At 49.8% G+C, this 26,874-nt stretch overlaps 1 protein-coding gene and 1 pseudogene across 2 annotated transcripts in view; both read left to right on the top strand.

Moving 5' to 3' along the window:
- Positions 1–26,874, top strand: part of RAD54B (RAD54 homolog B) — a 136,954-nt gene that overhangs the window by 71,577 nt on the left and 38,503 nt on the right. For both annotated transcript variants that reach the window (XM_075353040.1, XM_075353041.1), the window contains 4 exons: positions 5,688–5,913; positions 8,388–8,595; positions 10,890–11,029; positions 22,037–22,327. In XM_075353040.1, coding sequence (XP_075209155.1) covers positions 5,688–5,913; positions 8,388–8,595; positions 10,890–11,029; positions 22,037–22,327 — 865 coding nt within the window. The remainder of the gene's footprint in view (positions 1–5,687; positions 5,914–8,387; positions 8,596–10,889; positions 11,030–22,036; positions 22,328–26,874) is intronic.
- Positions 13,218–13,776, top strand: LOC142317070 (gamma-aminobutyric acid receptor-associated protein pseudogene; annotated as a pseudogene).

The raw sequence follows: 26,874 nt of genomic DNA on the forward strand, positions 1-26,874 counted from the left end.
CCCAAAAGGCAAGACAACATAGTGGAAGAGACCCTCCGGCGTAACAAAAGCGGTTTTCTCCTTGGCGGACTCCGTCAGTGGCACCTGCCAGTACCCCTTGGTCAGGTCGAGCGTGGTAAAATACCGCGCCTGTCCCAGCCTATCAATCAGCTCATCCACTCTGGGCATGGGGTAGAGATCGAACTTGGATATTTCGTTCAATCTCCTAAAGTCATTGCAGAACCTTAAGGAGCCATCGGGTTTTGGTATTAGGACGATCGGACTAGCCCATTCACTCCGGGATTTTTCGATGACCCCCAGGCGTAACATTGTCTTTACTTCCTCCGATATGGCTTGTCGTCGAGCCTCCGGTACCCGGTATGACTTCAGGCGTACCTTCAGGTGGGGCTCGGTGACAATATCATGTCGTATCAGACTGGTCCTACCGGGCAGCTCGGAGAAGACATCGGGGTTCTGCTGAACCAACCGTCTGGCCTCTCGCCTCTGAGTCTTGGTGAGGGCTTCTCCAATCCTTACTTCCGGTTCGTCCTCTCCGGAGGTCGCTGGAGCCGGAGGTGAAGGACCCGAAGGGGAGGGAGATGGGGAAAAAACAGCCATCAGGCTTTCCCGTTCCTGCCAGGGTTTTAATAGGTTGACATGGTATATTTGTTCAGGTTTCCGCCTACCGGGCTGCAATACTTTATAGTTAACCACCCCGACTCTTTCCTTTATCTCGTAGGGGCCTTGCCACTGAGCCAGGAATTTACTCTCCGCCGTGGGGATTAATACCAACACCCGATCCCCGGGTTTAAAGGTCCGCACGGTGGCTTGTCTATTGTAGCGGCCGCTTTGCGCGGCCTGAGCCTCCTGTAAATGCTCCTTCACAATTGGCATGACCGCGCTTATGCGGTTCTGCATACCCAAAATGTGTTCAATCACACTTTTATGGGGGGTGGGCTCTTGCTCCCATGTTTCCTTTGCCAGGTCCAACAATCCCCGGGGATGTCGCCCGTATAACAACTCAAAAGGCGAAAACCCCGTGGATGCCTGTGGCACCTCACGGATGGCAAACATCAAATAGGGAAGCATCATATCCCAGTCTTTCCCGTCTTTTGAAATCACCCTTTTTAGCATGGTTTTCAGGGTTTTATTGAAACGCTCCACTAAACCGTCCGTTTGAGGATGGTACACAGACGTACGCAACTGCTTGATCTGGAGTAGCCGGCATAGCTCTTTGGTCACTTTAGACATGAATGGGGTCCCCTGATCCGTAAGGATCTCCTTGGGCAACCCCACCCGGCAGAACACAGCAAACAACTCCCGAGCTATAAGCTTTGCTGCAGTATGTCTGAGAGGTATCGCCTCGGGATACCGGGTGGCATAGTCAACGATCACTAGGATGTGTTGGTGCCCTCGAGCGGACTTTACGAGGGGCCCCACCAGATCCATCCCTATCCGTTCAAAAGGGACTTCTATAATGGGTAACGGTACCAACGGACTGCGAAAATGGGTCAGGGGTGCGGTAAGCTGACACTCCGGGCAGGTTTCGCAGAACCGTTTTACCTCCCCAAAGACTCCGGGCCAATAGAACCTTTGCAATATTCGCTCCTGCGTTTTCTTGACCCCCAGGTGGCCACTCATCAGGTGTTTATGAGCCAAGTCGAGGACCCGCCGACGATGCGGCTGGGGCACCACCAACTGCTCTACCCCCACGCCCCGTATTTCATCTACCCGGTAGAGTAAATCCTGCTTAAGAGCGAAATGGGGGTACCTTACCTGGGCACCGGGCAGCTGTGCCACCCCGTCAATTACTGTCACCTGACTCCGGGCATGTATTAATGTAGGGTCCTGGAGTTGGGCAGTCCCAAACGTATCCGGGGACGCCTCCAACTCCGGGATGGGTTCGACCGTCTCAGCCTCTCCTGCCAATACCTCTAGGGGCGACCTATCGGGTTCACATTCTGTCCCTATCATGGGGACCCCTACGGCAGGTGTCCCGGATTCAGGATTGTAGGGCTCAGGTCCCGGACTGACCAATATCTGAGGAGACTTAGGGGGTCCCTTCCATAAAGTCCAAAAATAGGGCAGATCCCTTCCTAGGATCACGTCATAAGGAAGAGTGTTAAGAAGTCCCACCTCATGTTGCACCTGACCGCAAGGTGCTGTGATGGTGACAATCCCCGTGGGATAGTCTCGGCGGTCCCCATGTATGCAAACCACCCCCACGGTACGTCCTGTGGCCTTTACTTTAGCCCTCAAGGTGGATCGCACAAGGGTCACTATGCTTCCGGAATCCAACAATCCTGTAACCGGACATCCATTCACCTGTATTTGGCACAAGTGGGGCTCCGTCTCTGGGGAGACCAGGTCAGCGGTACACACCACCTGAGCATACATTGAACCCCGCCGGGTAACCCCACAATCCATGGGCTCCGTGGTGAGTGGACACTGGGCTTCCATATGTCCCACCCGCTGGCACCGCCAACATCTAAGGGGGACGGAAACCCCCTTGACGGGTTGTCGTTTAGGGTACAGAACCTTCCGGACCTCAGGATTGGCGGCCGCGGCCTCAGGCGGGACGGTAGGGGACTCCTGCACCGTTGTCGGCGGTGGGTCCTTGGCCCTAGGCTTGGAGGGGCCGGACCGACGGGCGGTACGCAAAGTCTCAGTGTCCCGTATCAAGTCCTGCGTAGCCACATGCCGCTCTACCAGGGACACTAACTGGTCCAGGGTACTCGGGTCACCCTGTCCTACCCACCGTTGAACGGTGACGGGTAAAGTGCGCACAAAACGATCCACTACTACCCTTTCCACCATCTGCGCCGGGCTCAGAGTGTCAGGCTGCAACCATTTTTTTACAAGATGCAACAAGTCATAGGCCTGGGAGCGTACGGGTTTGGCTTCCTCATAGAACCACTGATTTACCCGCTGAGCCCGTACATAGGTATTCACCCCCAACCGTGCCAGTATTTCGGCTTTTAGGGTCACATAGTCAATGGCGTCCTCGGTACCGAGGTCCAGGTACGCTTTTTGGGGTTCCCCCGTCAGATAGGGTGACAATACCTCAGCCCACTGGGGGGTCGGCAGCTTTTCCCGCTCGGCCACCCGCTCAAACACCGCCAGGAACGCTTCCACATCGTCCCCCGGGGTCATCTTTTGCAACGCTTGTCTCACCGCTTTCCGGACGCTGCCGTCATCACCCGGTCCCGGGGTTGTTGCTGCCGGTCCGGCACGGATCGACTTGGCCAGGAGAACCATCTGTTCTTGGTGCCTTTTTTCCTGCAATTGCAAGGCTTGCTGCTGACGTGCATTGGCCTGCTCCATCTGTTCTTGGTGCCTTTTGTCCTGCACTTGCAAGGATTGCTGCTGACGTGCATTGGCCTGATCCATCTGTTCTTGGAATTTTTTTTCCTGCACTTGCAAGGATTGGAGCAGGTGTGCATTGGTCTGTTGTTGCTGTGCATTAGCCTGAGCCAAATGCTTTAGTATGTCCTCCATGGCGTCGCCTGGTTTGGGCTGTAGTATAGCCGCTCGAATCCAGGACATGCGCTGCTGGGTCACCAGGGATGGATGCTACACCTCACCGGCTGTGATGCCCGCATTCTCCACCATATGTGAGGTAGCACGGTCGGCTGCGCAGCAGAAGACACGGGATCCAGGCATCAAGGTTCACAGCACACGGTTTTAATGTCCAAAACAAAAGTCCATAACACAATACAGGTGCCTCTCCAGCAGAAAACTCAGGGAGTTCTGTTCACTTCCCCACACCCGGCACACCTGCCCTTGTTCCTGATTCTATTTAACCCTTCCTTCAGTCTGTAGGGAAACAGCATTAACCCTATAGTGGGTTCACTTTCTATCATGGAGTGAGCACAACCTGGGTGAGACATACCGGCCGTCATAGATAACCCCGGTCACAGTCTCACAGTGTGTATGTGTGTGTGTGTGTGTGTACATGCCCTACCAGTGGTGCAGCACAGGAGCTTACAACTTATCCACCTAAACATTAACAAATCCCATAAACCACTGAATACCCTTAGTTTCTGAAGCCTCACAGAGAAGGCAGATAGTAAAAGTGGGAAGGCAAACCACACAGCTCAGCAGCACAGTGTTGGAGAGCAACAGTCAATGCAAATGTGTGGCACTGTCCCTTTAAGATTTTTAATGTAACTGTAAACTGACACAGCAGAGCCGGCAAGTGTTACTGTGTGCATATAGCAGGCCTATCCAGAACAGATAGGCGTTGTTGGTACCAAAATATAGTGTAGTGTGCACACAGTCCTGGACCCAGCCTACCGTACCCGTGTACTATGGTGTCCAGCTGCCATAACAAGAGACTTTGCGATCCTCCCATGAGAATGGTGATCTCCGGCAAAGGCATTGCGGTCCTCGTCGCTAAACGCTAACACAAATCTCTCAATTCACTTGTGTTTCTGCGGCGGCTCCTTTCCGTTACGCACACCTCTCGCTTTCCCTGCAGCTCACACACAGCGCCTCCTCAGACCTCTAAGTCCAGTGGAGAAGTTCATTGAGATGTTGCTATAGCAACCAAACATTCGAATGTAGATTCAAATCAGCGGCCTCTTGTGGCTGGTCAGTAATAATGCATACAATGAACAGTAAATAAGCGTTTGCAGCATTTCACGGTGGATAAAGGTCACTAATACACTCTCACCCTCTCACAATTAAAGGGCTGGATTTGTCTGAAAATATGCACTATGGACTCAAAACTTAAAGGGATTGTCCATGACTCACAGTTTAGTGACAGAGGTCATCAGACCAGTGAGACTCAGAAATCGCCTGCACACGCATTGTTATTTTTTCCTGACAATTTGAGAATTGCAGCGTTTTTCAAATGGCTTCAGTGTGTGATTCTTCGGCTCCTGGTGATGCCACGTCAACAGAGCACTGCTTCTCTTACAGGGGTTGTCCACTACTTTTATATTGATTGCTTATCCATAGTATAGGTCATCAATGTTTGATCGGCTGGGGTCCGATACCCCGCACCCCTGCAGATCAGCTGCACTTGGTCCCGGTGGCAGCAGGCAGCTGGAAATGCTCCGCTTCGGAATTACTGTCTTCTGATAGTAGCTGCGGCTGGGTATTGCTCATCAGCTTCCTATTCAGATCAATAGGAGGCGGATGTGCAGTACCCGTCCACTATCAGAAGATGAGGCAACTCTGGATCTGAGCATTTCTGGCTACCGGCACCAAGGTCAGCTGATTGGCGGTGGTGCCGAGTGTCAGACCCCGGCTGATCAGACATTAATGACCTATCCTGAGGACAGGCAATCATTGTTAAAGTGGTGGAAAACCTCTATAAGCTCTGCTCTGTCGATGGGACGTGACTACTGATGTCATGCTTATTCACAGCTCCCTTGTACCTAACTGCGGGGAGCCGCCGGCTGTCAATCAGCTTTATGTCAGCAATCAACAGAACAGCCAGGAAGAGGAAGACCTACTCTGTGACGTCAAGCAGCAGAATCGCTGACAGGAGCAGTCTGTGACCCTTCTGTTCCGGCGCTTGGTGGAACAGACAAGTAGTTAGCAGCTTACCTGCCTGTTAGTTCTTAAGCCCATAGTTAAAAAATAAAATTGTCCCAGATAACCCCTTCAATGTACTGAAGACAAATCAGTAATGATAAGTGTGTGCTCTCGCCACAGCTTGAGACTCGATTGAGCATCAGATTGATAATTTATTTTTACAGAGTCAGTGGCCAATGTGGAGCAATCCTCGCTGATGAGATGGGCTTAGGAAAAACGCTTCAGTGTATCTGCTTGATCTGGACTCTTCTACGTCAAGGTCCCTATGGAGGGAAACCTGTCCTGAAGAAGGCTCTGATTGTGACCCCGGGGAGCCTGGTGAAGAACTGGAGGAAAGAGTTTCAGAAGTGGTTGGGAATAGAGCGAATGAGAGTGTTTGCCGTGGATCAGGTACTACTTAATCCCTATAATAGTCCCCTTTCTGTACGAGGCGTACGTACCCTACATAAACAGGCGATATGTTAGTCACCCACAGACAACATGTACAGTCCATGATACTTTTCTTAAAAAAATGTTGTTTGTTTGTTTTTGTTTTTTTAAGATCAGGAAATCTACTTTTGTGGTTGATATTTCCACTCTAGCCAACAAGAGAAAAACATGAAATCCCCCCCCCCACCCCCAAAATACAGATACATTACGTGGCATCGTTGCTCAGACTTGTATATATGACTTTTCAGTTCCTCACTCTACACTACACTTTGAGCCATTCATCTCAATAGAAAGTCAGGGCCCTGATTCATTATTGCATTTGTGCTTTTATTTTGGCTACTTTTTGCGCATTTTTCTTTTTTTAATTTGTGTTTTTCTCTTTTTTTTTTAAACGTGTTCACTTGTTCATTTCCTGTTTATCATTGTGGCTGAGGTCTCAGGTCTCCATAGAGTCATCAATTGCAACTTCTTAGGGTATGTGCCCATGATCAGGACTTACTGCGTTCTGGACGAAGCGGGTCCTGACCTGCGGGGTTGCATGTCTCCTCCGCAGGAGACCGCAGCTGCTCATGCCCACAATCATGGTTCGGTGCGCTGCGGTCTTCTCGCTGTGTTCTCCCTACGGAGCGGAGGACGCAATAGAATAGGCAACAAACAATTGACCGGCTGCGGCTTGGAAAGACGCTCCTCAGGTCAGTGTTTGCTACGGAAAAAAACAAGCACAGTGGGCACGGTATTTCTAGAAATCCCATCCACTGTGCTTGTACTGTACAACGCAGCGTTTTGGACTCGGCGCGCTACATCCGAAACGCTGGAAACACTGATTGTGGGCACGCAGCCTTCAAATCAAAAGTTGCAGATTTTTGGTGTAAATACTCCGGCCTCCCTCCCTGCAGTGATTTCATGTACACCTGGAATGTTTGCACACATTTTCTGACGTTTAACGGAGCACGCAACGTTTTGATATTAAAGGTAACCTGTCAGGTCTTTTGTGTTCTAACCTAGTAGCAGTGTGATGTGTGTGCTTGTAACCCCTTCCTACCCATCCCTGTGTGTAATGTGAATGTATAAAAATGTGTTTTATTACCTATGTAAATAATCAGAAGCTCTAGCCCCATAGGCATCGCATCGCCCTGTGGGTGTTCGCATGTTTTCCATGGTATCACGCCCCTGTGGGCGTGATACCATGGATTTACATGAGCGACGTGACCATCACTACTTCAGATCCCGCGTGCGCACGCTTATCATTCCCACAGCCTTGCTTGATTCTTGTCTCCAAATGCGCTCTGCGCATGCTCAGAAGACTCCTGCGGTTCCGGTCATGTGCAGAGCGCCTCTGAAGACGAGAAGCAAGCAAGGCTGCAGGAATGGTAAGCGCGCGCACGCGGGATCTGAAGTAGTGACAGTCACATCGCTCATGTAAATCCATGGTTTCACGCCCACAGGGCGATGCGACACCCATGGGGCTAGAGCCCCTGCTCATGTACTTAGCGAACACATAAGTAAGAAAACACTTTTTTATACATTCACATTACACATTATTACAACACAGGGATGGGTAGGAAGGGGTTACTAGGCCACATATCACCCTGCTACTAAGTTAGGCTAGTTTCACACTTGCGTTGAATGGCATCCGTTGCTATCCGCCGCCTTGAGGAATTATGGTAACCGTTGCAGGAAACAGTTTTATTCCTCATAGACTTCTATTAGCTACGGATAGCAACGGATGGCCTTGCGTTGCAGCCGACACCGTGTTGCATCCGCCTAGCGGATGGAGCGCTGCATGTAGCGTTTTTCTGCGCTTGGTGGAGTGTCAAAAAAACACAACCGGCAGGATTCCGTCGGCGTCCGTTGTCTTTATAATGGACGCCTATGGTGGCGGATTCCGTTAGAATCCGTCAGTTGATGGATTTCGTTAACGCAACCGTCTTTACACAACTGCACATGCCCAGATATGTAAAGTCAAGAAAAAATAACTATAATGGATCGCGTTATTTTGTACGATCCGTTGCATCCGTCACACAATGCAATGCAACGGATGCCGCACAACGCAAGTGTGAAACTAGCCTTAGAACACAAATTACCTGACAGGTTCCCTTTAAGATGTCGAGAGAAAAAAAAGGGTAAAATTAAAGAGCATTTTTGATTTTGCTGAAAATTCATGAACCTTGTGTCCCACAATGAAGAATTAAGTACGAAAAACAAATGCCGCCAGATAAAAAAAAAAAAGAAAAGTGACTTAAAAATCCCCAGAAATGATAAATCCGGTCCATAGTCTTCATATTGAATCCACGCTTCGCTCAGGCTGGAGCATCCTTAGACAGGGCACCCTAATTTGTAGCTTAGGGAATGGCCGGGAGCCTTTTCTCCTTTGTGCACTCTGAGTACGGCGTATTTATCTATGGCCAGGATGCGTTTTGTGTCGGTGTCTCTAGGATCACAAAGTGGAGGAATTCCTCGGTTCTCCTTTGTATCCGGTGCTGATCATCAGCTACGAGATGTTGTTGCGCTCCCTGGAACAGTTGCAGAACCTGAGCTTCGACCTCATCATCTGTGACGAGGGCCATCGGCTAAAGAACAGCTCCATAAAGACGACGTCAGCGCTCAGCGGCTTGTCCTGCAGCAGAAGGATCATCCTGTCTGGTAGGTTTCCCCCGTTCCTCTCTATATAAACTCGCAAAATGCATTATTCACAATTTCTTAATGTCTCTTTGTCCATTTTTTGACAGCCTGGGCCTTCTTCACTAATATAGGTTCTGGAGTGGTTGTCTCATCAAAGGCAAACCCTCTAATATGAGAGCTACCCCCCCTTCCTCAGCACGTAGGTTTCAGTTGCCTGTTTTGATTCCCCAAATTTGCCCCCACTATGGGAAAGTTGAAGGTTTTAGTACGTGCGGACATTCATTTACATGGTTGTCATTGTACAGTATCATCTGATGGACTGAATCTACCAGATTGAGAGCTTCTGCTTGCTATTTGCTCTATATATTGGCTATTGTGGGTGACGTGAAGGAATAATGTAGGGGACGTTGATTTTTTGACATCCATAGACCTTTTTAAAAGGCTTGTGTTCATACCTATAACCTGTATACTAGAAGGGTATACTTACGATATGAAAACACATGTCAGTATGGGATAATGAAATCCCCTGAAGACTAGTTACTAAAAAAGCTAAGGCACTATCCCTAACTCCATTACACAAATAGATAAATGTGAAAAAAATATTTTATTGAAAACAAATCGACCATCTATATTAATTAAAAAAAAGAGTAACACTAAAACATCAAAATAAATATATTGTATCTTATAAAAGGCAGACCCCCAGATGAAGCGTTCCAAGCGAAACGTGCGGTGGTAACTCTTTTTTAATTTGCCTCTTTAAAGGGTGTTTACTACATTGTTTTCTGAGTGTTTTCAGCCTTTCTGGTAGGTTCACACATTTGAAGAGTCGATTATTACCTTATATCCCTTGGCTCTATTTTATTTGCTATACTGTTTCTTTCACAGCAAGCAAATATTTGTTTTATCGTTGTCCTTGTGGTTATGCACTGCCATCCTTTACCGTTTTCCAGCCTTGTAGATCTCTATTCCCGTGATCTTATGTTGTCTTTATACTGATATCATCTGTGTATTTTCTTGTAGATGTCATAATTAAGACGTAGTTTTGTCTCAGATTTTTGCCTTACGCCTTTTATTTATGTGTTGCTTTTTTATGGTGCTGTGGGCCAGTGCATTTGGATACATAATATAGGCGTCTTATTCAGGTCTACACCTTTGTGGAAGCAGTCATTTTGGCCGTATTTATTATTATTATTATTATTATTATTATTATTTATCGCACCATTTATTTCATTCCAAATACAATAATCATAAACAATACAAGACACAGACTGGTACAGGAGGAGAGAGGTCCCTGCCCGTGAGGGCTCACAGTCTACAAGGGATAGGTGAGGATACAGTAGGTTAGGGTAGAGTTGATTGTGCGGCGTTGTATCAGACTGAGGGTTATTGTAGGTTGTAGGCTTGTCGGAAGAGGAGGGTCTTCAGGTTCCTTTTAAAGCTTGTCAAGGTAGGCGAGAGTCTGATGTGTTGTGGCAGAGCATTCCAGAGTATGGGGGAGGCACGGGAGAAATCTTGGATGCGATGGTGGGAAGAGGAGATGAGAGGGGAGCAGAGAAGGAGATCTTGTGAGGATCGAAGGTTATATGCAGGTAATTACCGGGAGACTAGATCAGAGATGTAGGGAGGAGACAGGTTGTGGATGGCTTTGTAGGTCATGGTTAGGGCTTTGAACTGGAGTCGTTGGGCAATAGGAAGCCAGTGAAGGGATTGGCAGAGAGGAGAGGCCGGGGAGTAGCGGGGGGGACAGGTGGATTAGTCGGCAGCATAGCTTAGAATAGATTGTAGGGGTGCGAGACTGTTAGAAGGGAGGCCACAGAGGAGGAGGTTGCACTAGTCCAGACGGGAGATGATGAGGGCATGCACTTGGGGTTTTGCAGCTTCTTGGGAAAGGAATGTACGGATCCGGGAAATATTTTTGAGTTGGAGGTGAAGAGGGCTTGGATGTGTGGCTTGAAGGAGAGATCAGAGTCTAGAGTTACTCCCAGGCAGCGAGCACACAGGACTGGGGAGAGTGAGCAGCCATTGACATTGATGTATCGGTCGGTTGGGGGCATTGAGTGAATAGGAGGAAAGATAATGAATTCTGTTTTGTCCATGTTCAGTTTTAGAAATCGAGCAGAAAAGAAGGGTGAAATAACAGACATTTTTGTGGGATTCTGTACCTATTTCCCACCTCCCCTAAATATCTGAATCGCACGTTTTAGGATTTGATGGGGAAAGACAACGCAACCTTATATTTTTTTATTCGTTAGTATTTATCACTTCCATTGCAGAATATACATAGATTTACGTACTTGTACTTTGCTTTCTCGCAGGTACTCCGGTCCAGAACGACCTCCAGGAGTTTTATGCATTGATAGACTTTGTAAATCCAGGAATTCTTGGCTCTCTCTCCACGTACAGAAAAATATATGAGGAACCAATAATTAGATCCCGGGAGCCTTCAGCAGACAATGTGCGTATATTCAGATATTGGCTTCTCATATCGGCATATAATCCTCCGTATTACTTATAGCAGGGGACAACTTAATGCCAATCATTCTGGTTAGTGCAAATTATCTGTCTTGGATTTGGTAAAGAGTCTGCTTTATCCCCAGCTGCTGCACAACGTTGTCTGTGAACTTGTACCTCCGTCTTATTAACATGTGAGATACACACCTCTGATATCAGGCACAGTCTATGGGAAATTCGGGAGCTCGGTGAACCTCCTCCTGTCTGCATCCTTGGTCACAGCCCGGCTACTTACAACAGGAGCTGGGGATGCCAGCCGGCGGGAGGGGATTTACAGGGCTCCCATCCAGCATACTGATCTGGCCGCTGAGACACGGTCCTGAGAATTTATTCACTCATCTATAAAGTTTGATAATATATTCATTTTTTTCTTTTACAGTTTTCTATATCACTGTAATTAAAACAAAACAAAAAAACATGCAATTTTCATTCCGCCCGCTAAGCCTAATATAAGGGTCATGCTTCCTGTTCTGTACAGATACCTTTTCGGCAGTCTAATTACCATCATAAATAAACAGCTGCACTCTTGAGATGCTAAGGCAGAGTAGTTCTCAAACGCGGGGGCTGCAAGCGGCCCCTCAGGCTGCTTCTTGCGGCCCACAGGCCTTTGGACCCGGTCACGTTCGCGGCCGGTGCAGGGGCCGCAGCCGTCCGAGCTTACTTCCAGATTAATGTTTTGCCGGTGCTGCAGAGTCAAGTTCTCTCTGCACAACTCAGTTCTGCCGCCGGCCAATCAGAGGCAAGCAACTGATGCGTTTGACTTTAGTTGCTTGCCTCTGATTGGCCTGCGGCTGTTATAGAAAACTTGTCTGTGCTTGGCAGCAGCAAAAAGATCATCTGAAGTTTAGATGAAGCGATGACAGTGGCTGCGATCGTTACCAGATCCACATGCCTGCGGGCCATATGAAGCAATGAGGAAAAAAGACGCTGAGGGAACGGATGACAAATGAGAATAAAGTTTTGGGGTGTGTGTGTGTGTGTGTGTGTGTGTGTGTTTCCTGCTGAGGCTGCACATGTGTGTGTGTGTGATGGCACAACAGGACCAGGATGGGCCATTGCTACAAGAAGAGGGGACAAGGATGGGCACAATGCTACAGGATGGGGGACATTCCTACAGGATAGGCTCAAAGATGGGCATATTACTTCAGAATGGGGACAAGGATTGGCACATTACTACAGCAATGGGAGCAGGATGGGCACATTACTACAGCATGATGGCCAGGATGGGCTTATTACTACAAAATGGGGACAAGGATGAGGCACATTACTACAAAATGGGGACAAGGATGAGGCACATTACTACAGGATGAGGACCAGGATGGGGCACATTACTACAGGATGAGGACCAGGATGGGGCACATTACTACAGGATGAGGACCAGGATGGGGCATATTACTACAGGATGGGGACAAGGATGGCGCACACTACGACAAGAAGGGGACAAGGATGAGCACATTACTATGGGATGGAAATAAGGATGAACACATTACTACAAGAGGACAAGGATGGGCACGTTACTGCAGAATGGGGAAGCAGGATGGTGCACATTGCTAGAAGAAGGGGAACAGGAAGGGGGCCATTACCAGCAACAATGTTATATATATATATATATATATATATATATATATATATATATATATATATATATATATATATATATATATATATATATATATACATATATATATATATATATATATATATATATATATATATATATATATATTTTCGTAAAAAGACTGTACATTTCTTATAATAAACGAAAAATGTTCAAAAACAGTGATCCAAAGGTGTATAGAATAACAATAGGGTACCAATAAAAATGTCACTTTGTCCTGAAAAGAATGCGGCCCCCCAAATTATTTCTTTTCTATGTGCAGCCCTTATACTCAGCCGAGTTTGAAACCCCTGCGCTAAGGTATACAGACATTGAATATTGAAACTTGGCAATGCACTACAGCTAAGGAACTAAATGTAAAAATTGAGACACTTGGCGCACAAAAAAGGGCCAGGTAGAAGCATCATTAGGTAGGGAGTCAGCATACGAGATATGCCTTGATGCTGGCTGCTGGGCTCACATAAAACTCAAATTTTGGCTCCTCCGTCAGTCTCAGCCGCAGCCGCCGACGCCGACATGAAGTTCGTTTATAAAGAGGAGCACACGTTCGAGAAGCGGCGGTCAGAGGGAGAGAAGATCCGTAAGAAGTACCCGGACCGGGTGCCGGTGATTGTTGAGAAGGCTCCAAAGACGAGGATCGGAGATCTGGACAAGAAGAAATATCTGGTGCCCTCAGATCTTACAGTTGGCCAGTTTTACTTTCTCATCAGGAAAAGGATTCACTTACGTGCGGAAGACGCTCTGTTCTTCTTCGTCAACAACGTCATCCCCCCAACCAGCGCCACCATGGGACAACTCTACCAGGAACACCATGAAGAGGACTGCTTCCTGTATATTGCGTACAGTGATGAGAGTGTATACGGGCAGTAGCCATCACCCCTTTACTTATTCCTTATTCATGGTCTTTGATTCGCTCCTCTTACCTGATCACTTCAGTTTTCCCTTTTAATCCTGTTATGTTTGTTTAATTGCCCCTCTGGGGCTCTTCATTTTTGGGGTTGTAGTTATTTCTCCCCTTTCCATCAGCCCTATTATGGGTTGTTCGTAATAAAATAACCTGACGTGCAAAAAAAAAACAAAACAAATTTTAAACTTATTTCCTTAACACTAATGCATGTCCAAGTTCCTATATTCGATGTCTGTGTACCTTAGCGTGTCAGAGTGCAGCAGTCTATTTGTTAGTTTATTTCCTGTTCAGTATGCACCTGTTCACACTTGTCTGTTAGGAAGTGCCATCAGTTTTCTTATTTTGGATTATGGGGTCATAATTTCTGACTGAGCAGTCCTTCCCATCTGCTTAAGGTGATTTTTAACTTCCTATTAGCAGGGTTCTGCCTGCCCATAAAATTGTAGGCTGTTCAGTCCAAGTAGAGGAATCATTAGGTAAGGATCCAGCATACGAGATATGCCTTGATGTTGGCTGCTGGGCTCACATAAAACTGGCCTTTTTTATACATGAAGTGCCTCAATTTGTACATTTATTTCCTTAGCAGTAATGTATATCCAAGTTCCCATATTGAATGTCTGTATACCTCAGCATCTCAGAGTGCAGCTGTTTATTTGTTAGTATATTTCATGTTCAGTATGCACCTGTTCACACTTGTCTGTTAGGAAGGGCCATCAGTTTTCTTATTCTCATTACCATTACAGACAGGATTCACTATTCACAATTCGAGATGGTTGAACCTGCATATGTTTGGGTTTGGTGGGTCCGGCCAGAGTTTTCTTTATCGTTCCTTTGGGAGACCCAGACCATGGGTGTTTAGCTTCTGCCTCCGGAGGACACACAAAGTACTACACTTAAAAGTGTAGCTCCTCCCTCTGAGCTTATACACCCCCTGACGAGCAGACTCAGCCAGTTTATCGCTTTGTGTTCAGGAGGCATACATCCACACATGCATTCTCATATGATTATTCCTTTTGGAACGAGATTGAAGAGTGGGGTCCACGTCTGGACCCCCGGCATGTCCCTTCTCACCCCACTGTGTCGGCGGTGTTGTAAGGTTGATTCCTAGGCTTGGAGCCTTACATGCCGTGCTCCTTCATCATCCCTCATGGGCTCTGGCTTGAAGTGGGAGCCAGCACGGTCTCCATGCTTGGCAGGAGACCGGTCTCCATCCGCAGCCCTTCAGGACCCTGCTGGACCGGAGCACTCATCCCCAGGGACTTGGAACCCTGCGTCTCAGCAAGCTAAGTACCTGAGACGTTTATATATTGGGGGTCCCTGTACTTTATTGTTGTGGGAGAGTGTGCTGATTGAGTCTTCTGACATTTCCGGCGGGTTCTCTAGCTGTCGCCTGAGAACCGCGCCGATGGTGCCTGCGCGCCGGCCGCTCCGCTCAAATTTAGGCCCCGGCTTCGCCGGAGGCCTAGTTTCGGTTTCACTGCCCTCGCATGTCACTCATGCAGAGGGACAGGCTCGGCTCCGCCCGGCGGCCGTTCTACACAGGGGAGGGACGCTTCCCACTACAGTGTGTGTCCCCTCCCCTGTAGGTCTCTTTGGCCCTCCAGATCCCGCTCCTCAAGCAAGCCCCGCCCCCTCTCTTCGCTCCGGCGGCCATTTTATCAGCGTTCTCTCTGCGATCAGTACATTGCATAGCTGGTCTGCAGCATCTCTGCTGAGGTGCTGTGCTTGGGGGTCCGGGCTTCGGGATCTGGAGGGCACACAACACCGCTCCAGCGGTCTGGTAAGCCACAACCGGTCTCCGGTTGTGGACCTCTGATTATACTCTCTGGGGGTCATTCTCTGGCAGAGCCCCCACTCCAGCAGCATGTCTCACACGAGGAGCAAGGCTCCAAAGCTTTATTCAGTATGCACTGCATGTAAGCTCCTGCTGCCTGAACCGAGCATCTTCCCACATTGTGATGCCTGCTCTAACCTGGCGGTGCCTCAGCCTGGAGTCTCACCCCCCAGTGGTCTCTCAGGCTGCCCCTGCTCCTGTGGCTGAACCCCCGGCTTGGGCAGAACCTTTTCTAGGTCTATGTCCCAGTCTTTTGCTGACTCCATGGGACTTCTGTCCAAGACTTTGCTGAACATGCATCAGCCCCTTTCACAGGGTGCCTCTGCTGCTAGGGGTCTCTCAGGACCGGAGCTCACAGAGGATTCATCATCTGGTCCCAGACCCCGTCCTTCTAAGAAGAGACGCAGGGTTCCCTCTCCTTCCTCGTCCCGCGGCTCTGATTCAGGAGCTGACTCGCAGGACGAGGAGGATGCCTTTACGGGGGGCTCGGAGGTTAACTCCATGTGCCCCATTGATCTGTCCGAAAGTGAATCAGATGTTAGTGATTTGATTGCGTCCATTAATTCTGTACTGGATCTAAATCCGCCAGTGTCAGAGGAGCAACCCTCTCTGGTAGAAAAGCACCAGTTTACCTCGCCTAAGAGAGTAAAGAGTGTGTTCTTTAACCACTCCAGTTTTCAGGCCGCTGTGACCAAGCCCAGGGCCTGTCCTGACAAACGCTTCCCAAAGCGTGGTTCTGATGACCGCTTTCCCTTTCCACCTGAGGTGGTCAAGGAGTGGGCTCATTCCCCAAAAGGTAGACCCCCCCGGTGTCTAGACTCTCAGCCCGGACCGTTGTGTCGGTGGCTGATGGCACCTCCCTTAAGGATTCCACTGACCGCCAGATTGACCTTCTGGCCAAATCCGTATATGAAGCGGCGGGGGCCTCGTTCTCCCCGACTTTTGCAGCAGTGTGGGCTCTCAAAGCCATCTCTGCTTCTCTAGAGGGGATGCATTCCCTCGCCAGGGAATCTATACCCGAAATGGTTACCTTAACTTCCCAAGCTTCAGCTTTTCCATCCTATGCCATGTCTGCCATGCTGGAGGCTTCTCACCGCACTGCGGTGGCTTCGGCTAATTCCCTCGCTATCCGCAGGATCTTGTGGCTTCGAGAGTGGAAGGCAGATGCTTCTTCAAAGAAGTACCTTGCTGGGCTCCCTTTTGCTGGGTCCCGGCTGTTCGGTGAACAGATGGATGAAATTATTAAGGAAGCTACTGGCGGGAAGAGTACTTCCATGCCACAAACCAAAACCAGGAAACCTGTCCAGGGCAGGAATCAGTCGAGGTTTCGTTCCTTTCGTTCCTCCAACTGGTCGTCCTCTAAGCCCTCGGCCTTGTCCACTAACTCAGCCAAGGACCAGAAATCCAACTGGCGCCCAAAAGCTCGTCCACAGAAGTCCGCAGGAGCTGCTGCCACTAAGGCAGCCTCCTCGTGACTATCTGTCCGCGCCAGCAACGTCCTTAGTCGGTGGCAGACTCTCCCACTTTGGCGACGCGTGGTTTCAACACGTCTCCGATCAGTGGGTGAGGGATATCATCTCCCACAGCTACAGGATAGAATTCTCTTCCAGACCGCCAAACAGATTTTTTCTCTCAACTCCCCCCTGCTCCAAGGCCGCCGCCTTCTCACAGGCCGTGGCATCCTTGCAGGCCAACGGAGTAATTGTACCGGTTCCCGCCCGGGAACTGTTCAGAGGTTTCTACTCAAATCTCTTCCTAGTCCCCAAAAAGGACGGTTCCTTCCGGCCCATCCTGGATCTCAAGCTTCTCAACAAGCATGTTCAGGTGCGGCATTTTCGCATGGAGTCTCTGCGATCAGTCATTGCCTCAATGACCCAAGGGGATTTCCTGGCATCCATCGACATCAGAGATGCCTATCTGCATGTGCCAATTGCAGTTTCACACCAGCGTTGGCTACGTTTTGCAATCGGAGAGGAACATTTCCAATTCGTGGCTCTCCCCTTCGGGTTGGCCACAGCTCCTCGGGTATTCACCAAGGTCATGGCAGCAATGATTGCGGTCCTGCACCTACAGGGGTTGGCAGTGATTCCTTACCTGGACGACCTTCTAGTCAAGGCTTCATCCAACGTGGACTGTCAGCGGAGTGTCTCGCTCACTCTCGCCACTCTAGCCCAATTCGGGTGGCTTGTCAATCTCCCCAAATCCACTCTGACTCCGACCCAGAGTCTCACGTACCTAGGGATGCAGTTCGAGACTTTGCCGGCACTTGTGAAGTTGCCCTTAGTCAAACAGCAGTCCCTCCAACTGGCGGTGCGCTCTCTGCTGAGGCCCCGCCGTTATTCCCTCAGGCGCCTGATGCAGGTGCTGGGTCAAATGGTGGCGTCAATGGAGGCTGTTCCCTTTGCCCAGTTCCATCTGCGTCCCCTGCAGCTGGACATTCTCCGCTGTTGGGACAAGCGGCCTTCCTCCTTGCACAGGTTGGTGGCTCTGTCGCCACAGACCAGGAGCTCTCTTCAGTGGTGGCTTCGGCCCCTCTCTTTGTCCCAGGGGCGCTCCTTCCTGGCCCCGTCCTGGGTGATCCTCACCACGGATGCCAGTCTATCCGGCTGGGGAGCGGTATGTCTCCACCACCGAGCGCAGGGCACTTGGACTCCGTCCGAGTCAGCCCTTTCAATCAATGTGCTGGAATCCAGAGCTGTGCTTCTAGCTCTCCTAGCCTTTCACCACCTGTTGGCGGGCAGGCACATCTGAGTCCAGTCAGACAATGCGACAGCGGTTGCCTACATCAATCACCAAGGCAGGACACGCAGCTGCCTGGCAATGTTGGAGGTACAACGCATCCTTCAATGGGCGGAGGACTCCAAGTCCACCATATCCGCAGTCCACATCCCAGGCGTGGAAAACTGGGAGGAAGATTATCTCAGCTGTCAAACCGTGGACAGTGGCGAGTGGTCCCTGCACCCGGCAGTTTTTCAGTCAATCTGCCGCAAATGGGGCACTCCGGACGTGGACCTAATGGCATCCCGTCACAACAACAAGGTTCCCGTTTACGTGGCTCGCTCCCACTATCCTCAGGCACTCGCCGCGGACGCTCTGGTTCAAGACTGGTCCCAGTTTCGTCTGTCCTACGTGTTTCCCCCTCTAGCTCTCTTGCCCAGAGTCCTGCGCAAGATCAGAATGGAGGGCCGTCGAGTCATCCTCATTGCTCCGGACTGGCCCAGGCGAGCTTGGTACCCAGACCTGCTCCATCTGTCCGTAGAGGTGCCGTGGCATCTCCCGGACCGTCCAGACCTTCTCTCACAAGGTCCGTTTTTCCGCCTGAATTCTGCGGCTCTCAAATTGACGGCGTGGCTCTTGAGTCCTGGATCTTGACGGCTTCTGGTATTCCTCCTGAAGTCATCTCCACTATGACTCGGGCCCGTAAGTCTTCCTCCGCCAAGATCTATCACAGGACTTGGAAAATTTTCCTGTCCTGGTGTCGCTCTTCCGGCCATCCTCCTTGGCCATTCTCCTTGCCGACCCTTCTGTCTTTTCTACAGTCCGGTCTGCAGCTGGGACTATCCCTCAACTCTCTCAAGGGACAAGTCTCAGCTCTGTCAGTGCTGTTCCAGCAGCGTCTCGCCCGGCTGGCTCAGGTCCGCACCTTCATGCAGGGCGCGTCTCACATCATTCCGCCTTACCGGGGGCCCTTGGATCCCTGGGACCTCAATTTGGTTCTCACGGTTTTGCAGAAACCCCCCTTTGAGCCTCTTAGGGAGGTTTCTTTGTTTCGTCTTTCACAGAAAGTGGTCTTTCTGGTGGCCATAACTTCCCTCAGGAGAGTCTCTGATTTGGCTGCGCTCTCTTTGGAGTCACCTTTTTTGGTTTTTCATCAAGACAAGGTGGTTCTCCGTCCGACTCCGGACTTTCTTCCTAAGGTGGTCTCTCCTTTCCACCTTAACCTGGACATTAACCTACCTTCCTTTTGTCTGGCTCCTGTTCATCGCTTTGAAAAAGCGTTGCATACTCTGGATCTGGTGCGTGCTCTCCGGATCTATCTGTCTCGCACCGCTGCTCTTAGGTGGTGCACTTCTCTTTTTGTGCTAACCACAGGTCGGCGCAAGGGCCTCTCTGCTTCTAAGCCGACCTTAGCCCGTTGGATTAGGTCGACCATTTCAGATGCCTACCAGTGTTCTCAGGTGCCTCCCCCGCCGGGGACCAAGGCACACTCGACCAGAGCTGTCTGTGCCTCTTGGGCTTTCAGGCACCAGGCTACGGCTCAACAAGTCTGTCAGGCTGCCACTTGGACTAGCCTGCATACCTTTTCAAAGCACTACCAAGTGCATGCTCATGCTTCGGCAGATGCGAGCTTGGGCAGACGCATCCTTCAAGCGGCTGTCGCCCATTTGTGAAGTTAGGTTCTGCCTACTTCTTAGTTTTTCTGTTTATTTCCCACCCAGGGACAGCTTTGAGACGTCCCATGGTCTGGGTCTCCCAAAGGAACGATAAAGAAAAAGAGAATTTTGTTTACTTACCGTAAATTCTTTTTCTTATGGTTCCGTATTGGGAGACCCAGCTCCCTCCCTGTTGCCTGTTGGCAATTTCTTGTTCTGCTTGTTATCACCGGCTGTTGTCGTGGACAGAGTCTCCGGTTGTTCCGGTTCTTGCTCTGTTTTTACTTGTGGGTGGCTATTCTCCTTCAGCTTTTGCACTAAACTGGCTGAGTCTGCTCGTCAGGGGGTGTATAAGCTCAGAGGGAGGAGCTACACTTTTAAGTGTAGTACTTTGTGTGTCCTCCGGAGGCAGAAGCTAAACACCCATGGTCTGGGTCTCCCAATACGGAACTATAAGAAAAATAATTTACGGTAAGTAAACAAACTTCTCTTTTTTGGTTCACGACCGGACTTGAACCGGAACATGTGCCCAGATGCCGAACCCCATGTAAGTCTATAAGGACCTGAGCATTGGCTGTAAAATGGTGGTAGAAAGGCCTAGGGGGCTGCAAAGCAGGACAGTTATACTTACCGCGTATTCCGCACAGCTGTCACGCTGTTTCCTGGTCCGCTCATTAACTCTCATACATATTTACTGCTTCCCCCGCCCACTGTCAGTCTCGGCTTCTGTAATTGGTTGCAGTCAGACCGCACCCCCATCCTGTGTGACAGCGTCTGTGATTGGTTGGAATCACACACGTTGTCTGCGTCTCTATAGTCCTATAATCTGCATCTTCTGGCAAAAAAAAAAAACATCAATACCGCATCACGGGAAGGTCGGTAAGTATAACGGTTCTGCTTTACTCCTTAATTTCTTTCTTTCTTTCCTTTTTTTTTTTTACAATTTCTATCATCATCCGAATGGCTGAACCCGAACAGTAGTACGGACTTCCCTGATAAGTCAGTGTTTGGGATACGTGCATGGACACTAGGTTTCCAGTACAGACTGGAGATTCCCCCCTCACTTTTCACAATAGGTGATGTCACAGCTCACCGCCTACCCTTACCTGCACAACGGCCTGTGCTAAGAGCAGAGCATGCCTATAAAGCTCTGAGGTTAGTATTAGGCTTAGCGGTCAGTTTGAAAATTGTAAGTTTTCCTATATAGATTGTGATATAAAAAATAAAATTGAATGATAAAAAAAAAAAAAAAATTAAACCTAAAAACCCAATTAAAAGATTATACCATTTTATAGTTACCCTTTCCCTTTTGTAGAGTGGAGGTCCTCTTGTTAATGACCCTTCCCTGGAAAGCATCTGCAGATGGTGTTTCTGGCACTGGGGGGCCCAGCATGTCTCCTGGGCATAGGCAGATTTCAGAGAGCAGTATAATGTGCCATGTGGGGGCGCTGCAGGTGATGAGGCACTTGCTGCAGGTGATGAGGCACTTGCTGCAGGTGATGAGGCACTTGCTGCAGGTGATGAGGCACTTGCTGCAGGTGATGAGGCACTTGCTGCAGGTGATGAGGCACTTGCTGCAGGTGATGAGGCACTTGCTGCAGGTGATGAGGCACTCGCTGCAGGTGATGTGGCACTCGCTGCAGGTGATGTGACACTCGCTGCAGGTGATGAGGCACTCGCTGCAGGTGATGAGGCACTCGCTGCAGGTGATGAGGCACTCGCTGCAGGTGATGAGGCACTTGCTGCAGGTGATGAGGCACTTGCTGCAGGTGATGAGGCACTTGCTGCAGGTGATGAGGCACTTGCTGCAGGTGATGAGGCACTCGCTGCAGGTGATGTGACACTCGCTGCAGGTGATGAGGCACTCGCTGCAGGTGATGAGGCACTCGCTGCAGGTGATGAGGCACTCGCTGCAGGTGATGAGACACTCGCTGCAGGCAATGAGGCATTCGCTGCAGGCGATGAGGCACTCGCTGCAGGCGATGAGGCACTCGCTGCAGGCGATGAGACACTCGCTGCAGGCGATGAGACACTTGCTGCAGATTTCCCTCTTGGAGTATGGCTGATCTTTCGATATCCAAGCAGCACCATGCAATCCAATATTGTCAGTGGCCTTTCTAGCAAAAAGTGTTTGTGCACAGCCAAAAACTCCGCTTAACATCTGTGTAAATGATTAGTATTTTTCAAATGACTTAAAACTATATTTTCCCTTAATATAGGAAGAAAAGAAATTAGGAGAAGAGCGAGCCACAGAACTTGGCCGTTTAACCGGTCTCTTTGTTCTCCGAAGAACCCAGGAGGTCATTAATAAATTCCTCCCTCCAAAGATTGAAAGTATTGTCTTCTGCAAACCCCATATGTTCCAGCTGGATCTTTACAAGAGGCTCTTGAGCTCCTGTCTTGTTCGGTGTTGTCTGCAGGGCTCTGGGGAGGGTAGTCCTCACCTCGTGTGTATCGGGGCATTGAAGAAACTCTGCAACCACCCGAGCCTGCTGTATAAAACCATCCAGGTGAGCGAGGGATAGAGGCTTTCTAGTTAATAGATATACAGTGGAACCTTAGATTAAGAGTAACTTGGTTTGAGAGCGTTTTGCAAGACAAGAAAAGATTTATACAAATTTGTAACTTGGTTTAAGAGCAATGCTTTGCAAGAAGAGCAAATACTCACCGTGCACACTTGCAGTTCCATCCTTTCACCGCGCTCTGACCCGCCCTGGCACACTCTGTGTAACCCTACTGGAGGTAACTTTCTGTACATATGTACTGTATACCCTATACCATTGTATGGTATACAGTTAGGTCCAGAAATATTTGGACAGTGACACAAGTTTTGTTATTTTAGCTGTTTACAAAAACATGTTCAGAAATACAATTATATATATAATATGGGCTGAAAGTGCACACTCCCAGCTGCAATATGAGAGTTTTCACATCCAAATCGGAGAAAGGGTTTAGGAATCATAGCTCTGTAATGCATAGCCTCCTCTTTTTCAAGGGACCAAAAGTAATTGGACAAGGGACTCTAAGGGCTGCAATTAACTCTGAAGGCGTCTCCCTCGTTAACCTGTAATCAATGAAGTAGTTAAAAGGTCTGGGGTTGATTACAGGTGTGTGGTTTTGCATTTGGAAGCTGTTGCTGTGACCAGACAACATGCGGTCTAAGGAACTCTCAATTGAGGTGAAGCAGAACATCCTGAGGCTGAAAAAAAAGAAAAAATCCATTAGAGAGATAGCAGACATGCTTGGAGTAGCAAAATCAACATTCGGGTACATTCTGAGAAAAAAGGAATTGACTGGTGAGCTTGGGAACTCAAAAAGGCCTGGGCGTCCACGGATGACAACAGTGGTGGATGATCGCCGCATACTTTCTTTGGTGAAGAAGAACCCGTTCACAACATCAACTGAAGTCCAGAACACTCTCAGTGAAGTAGGTGTATCTGTCTCTAAGTCAACAGTAAAGAGAAGACTCCATGAAAGTAAATACAAAGGGTTCACATCTAGATGCAAACCATTCATCAATTCCAAAAATAGACAGGCCAGAGTTAAATTTGCTGAAAAACACCTCATGAAGCCAGCTCAGTTCTGGAAAAGTATTCTATGGACAGATGAGACCAAGATCAACCTGTACCAGAAAAAAGTTTGGAGAAGAAAGGGAGCGGCACATGATCCAAGGCACACCACGTCCTCTGTAAAACATGGTGGAGGCAACGTGATGGCATGGGCATGCATGGCTTTCAATGGCACTGGGTCACTTGTGTTTATTGATGACATAACAGCAGACAAGAGTAGTCGGATGAATTCTGAAGTGTACCGGGATATACTTTCAGCCCAGATTCAGCCAAATGCCGCAAAGTTGATCGGACGGCGCTTCATAGTACAGATGGACAATGACCCCAAGCATACAGCCAAAGCTACCCAGGAGTTCATGAGTGCAAAAAAGTGGAACATTCTGCAATGGCCAAGTCAATCACCAGATCTTAACCCAATTGAGCATGCATTTCATTTGCTCAAATCCAGACTTAAGACGGAAAGACCCACAAACAAGCAAGACCTGAAGGCTGCGGCTGTAAAGGCCTGGCAAAGCATTAAGAAGGAGGAAACCCAGCGTTTGGTGATGTCCATGGGTTCCAGACTTAAGGCAGTGATTGCCTCCAAAGGATTCGCAACAAAATATTGAAAATAAAAATTTCTTCGGCGCTCCATTGGGAGACCCAGACGATTGGGTGTACAGCACTGCCTCCGGAGGCCACACAAAGCAATTACACTAAAAAGTGTAAGGCCCCTCCCCTTCTGGCTATACACCCCCAGTGGGATCACTGGCTCACCAGTTTTCTGCTTTGTGCGAAGGAGGTCAGACATCCACGCATAGCTCCACTGTTTAGTCAGCAGTAGCTGCTGACTATATCGGATGGAAGAAAAGAGGGCCCATTTGGGGCCCCCAGCATGCTCCCTTCTTACCCCACTTGTGGTTTGTAAGGTTGAGGTACCCATTGCGGGTACGGAGGCTGGAGCCCACATGCTGTTTTCCTTCCCCATCCCCCTGAGGGGCTCTGAGGAAGTGGGATCTTACCGGCCACCAAGCCCTGAGGCCGGGCTCCATCCACAGACCCATAGAACCTGCTGGATGTGGAGCGGGAGTGCCGTTCAGGGACAAGGCCCTGCAACTTTCAGGTACTCTGTGTCCCCGTATGGCAGGCCACGCACACCCCAGGCTTGCTGGGTGTGCTAGTGCGCCGGGGACTGTAGCGCTGTGCGCTGGGCTTATAGTCCCCGCAGATTACTGGGGGACTTTATGTGTGTGGATCGCCGCGCCGACCGCCCCTGGAGCGGCGGCGCAGCTGCGACTTGTAGTGCGCCGGGGACGCGCCGACCGCGCTTTTACGGCGGCGGCGCTTCTAACTTTAGTCCCCGGTCTTCTGCGGCCTAGCTCCGCTTCGTTAACGCCCCCCACCCTGTCAATCAGGGTAGGGGAGAGACGTTGTTCAATCGGCAGCGCCGAGGGCTGGAGCACGATTTACATGCTCCAGCCCTCTCACTGAGCACAGTAGGACACAGGCTTCGCGCTTTTTCTCTGTGCACGCCCTAGGCCCGCCCCCAAGCTTGCAGCTCCCCAGGACGCCGGCAGCCATTATACACATGCAGTCTGGCTGGAGAACGGACGCAGGCTCTGAGGGACCCAGGCTACGGGTTTCTGGCGACCACACACCCGCGCTAAGCGGGCGGTAAGCAGCACATACGTGCGGCCCCACTAGTACCACAGTGTTATATTTGTGTACTGCACTGTAAGGTCGCTTCTTGGCTGTACACCCTATATTGCTTTGAGGAGACAACAGCATGTCATCCGCAAAACGCAAGGGTGCCAAGGCACGGGCTGTCTTCACTGCTTGTACAGCATGTGGGGCTAATCTACCAGCAGGCTCCAACGACTCTCATTGTGTGCAATGTTCAGTCCCAGTGGCACTTCGTCAGCCAGAGCCTATTGTGGTGGTAGCCCAGGCAGAGACGCCTGTGAACCCTACCCCGGTGACGGGGACAGAATTTGCAGTCTTTGCTGATAAAATGTCTGTGACTATGACAAAAATCCTGGAGACCTTGCAGTCCAGGCCAGTTGCTCAGACCATGGACACCGCTGTGTCTATGTTCCCCGGCCCCCCTCAGCTGGAATTAATCCGTAATTCAAGGGGGTCCCAGGCATCACAGGCTGAGGGCTCTGACTCCGATGACAGTCCCAGTCCGCCTAAGCGAGCTCGCTGGGAGAGACCCTCCACGTCATCACGCGGATCAGGGTCTCAGCGAGAAGGGTCTCTATATGATGGCTCAGAGGTGGGTGATCAGGAGTCTTGTCCTGACGCCGCACTCAATTTGGATACGCCAGATGGTGACGCCATGGTAAATGACCTTATAGCGGCCATCAATAGGCTGTTGGATATTTCTCCCCCAGCCCCTTCTGCAGAGGAGGCAGCTGCACAGCAGGAGAAATTCCATTTCCTGTATCCCAAGCGTAAATTGAGTACTTTTCTGGACCACTCTGACTTCAGAGAATCCATCCAGAAACACAATACTTATCCGGACAAGCGTTTTTCTAAACGCCTTAAGGATACCCGTTATCCTTTTCCCCCTGACGTGGTCAAACGCTGGACCCAGTGTCCAAAAGTGGACCCTCCAATATCCAGGCTTGCAGCTAGATCCATAGTTGCAGTGGAGGATGGGGCTTCACTTAAAGATGCCAATGACAGACAGATGGACCTTTGGTTGAAATCTGTCTATGAAGCTATTGGCGCGTCGTTTGCTCCAGCATTCGCGGCTGTGTGGGCGCTCCAAGCTATTTCAGCTGGTCTGGCACAGGTGGACTCTCTCATACGTCCAGCAGTGCCGCAAGTGGCGTCCCTAACTACGCAAATGTCTGCGTTTGCGACCTACGCTATCAATGCGGTACTGGACTCTACGAGCCGTACCTCAATGGCATCCGCCAACTCTGTAGTTTTGCGCAGAGCCTTGTGGTTAAAGGAATGGAAAGCAGATTCTGCTTCTAAAAAATGTTTAACCAGCTTGCCATTATCTGGAGACAGACTGTTTGGTGAGCAATTGGCGGAAATAATTAAACAGTCCAAAGGTAAGGACTCCTCCTTACCCCAGCCCAGATCAACCAAACCTCCACAGAGGAAGTGGCAGTCAAAGTTTCGGTCCTTTCGAGGCTCGGGCAAGCCCCAATTCTCCTCGTCCAAAGGGACTCAGAAAGAGCAAAGAAGCTCTGATTCCTGGCGGGCTCACTCACGCCCCAAGAAAGCAACCGGAGGTACCGCTTCCAAGGCGGCTGCCTCATGACTTTCGGCCGCCTCCCTCCGCATCCTCGGTCGGTGGCAGGCTCTCCCGCTTTTGCGACATTTGGCTGCCACAGGTCAAAGACCGGTGGGTAACAGACATTTTGTCTCACGGGTACAGGATAGAGTTCAGTTCTCGTCCTCCGCCTCGGTTCTTCAGAACTTCCCCACATCCCGACCGAGCAGATGCCCTTCTGCAGGCGGTGAATTCTCTAAGAGCAGAAGGAGTGGTGGTC

Source organism: Anomaloglossus baeobatrachus, chromosome 6 (genome assembly GCF_048569485.1).
Source record: "Anomaloglossus baeobatrachus isolate aAnoBae1 chromosome 6, aAnoBae1.hap1, whole genome shotgun sequence".
NCBI classification, from domain to species: Eukaryota; Metazoa; Chordata; class Amphibia; order Anura; family Aromobatidae; genus Anomaloglossus; species Anomaloglossus baeobatrachus.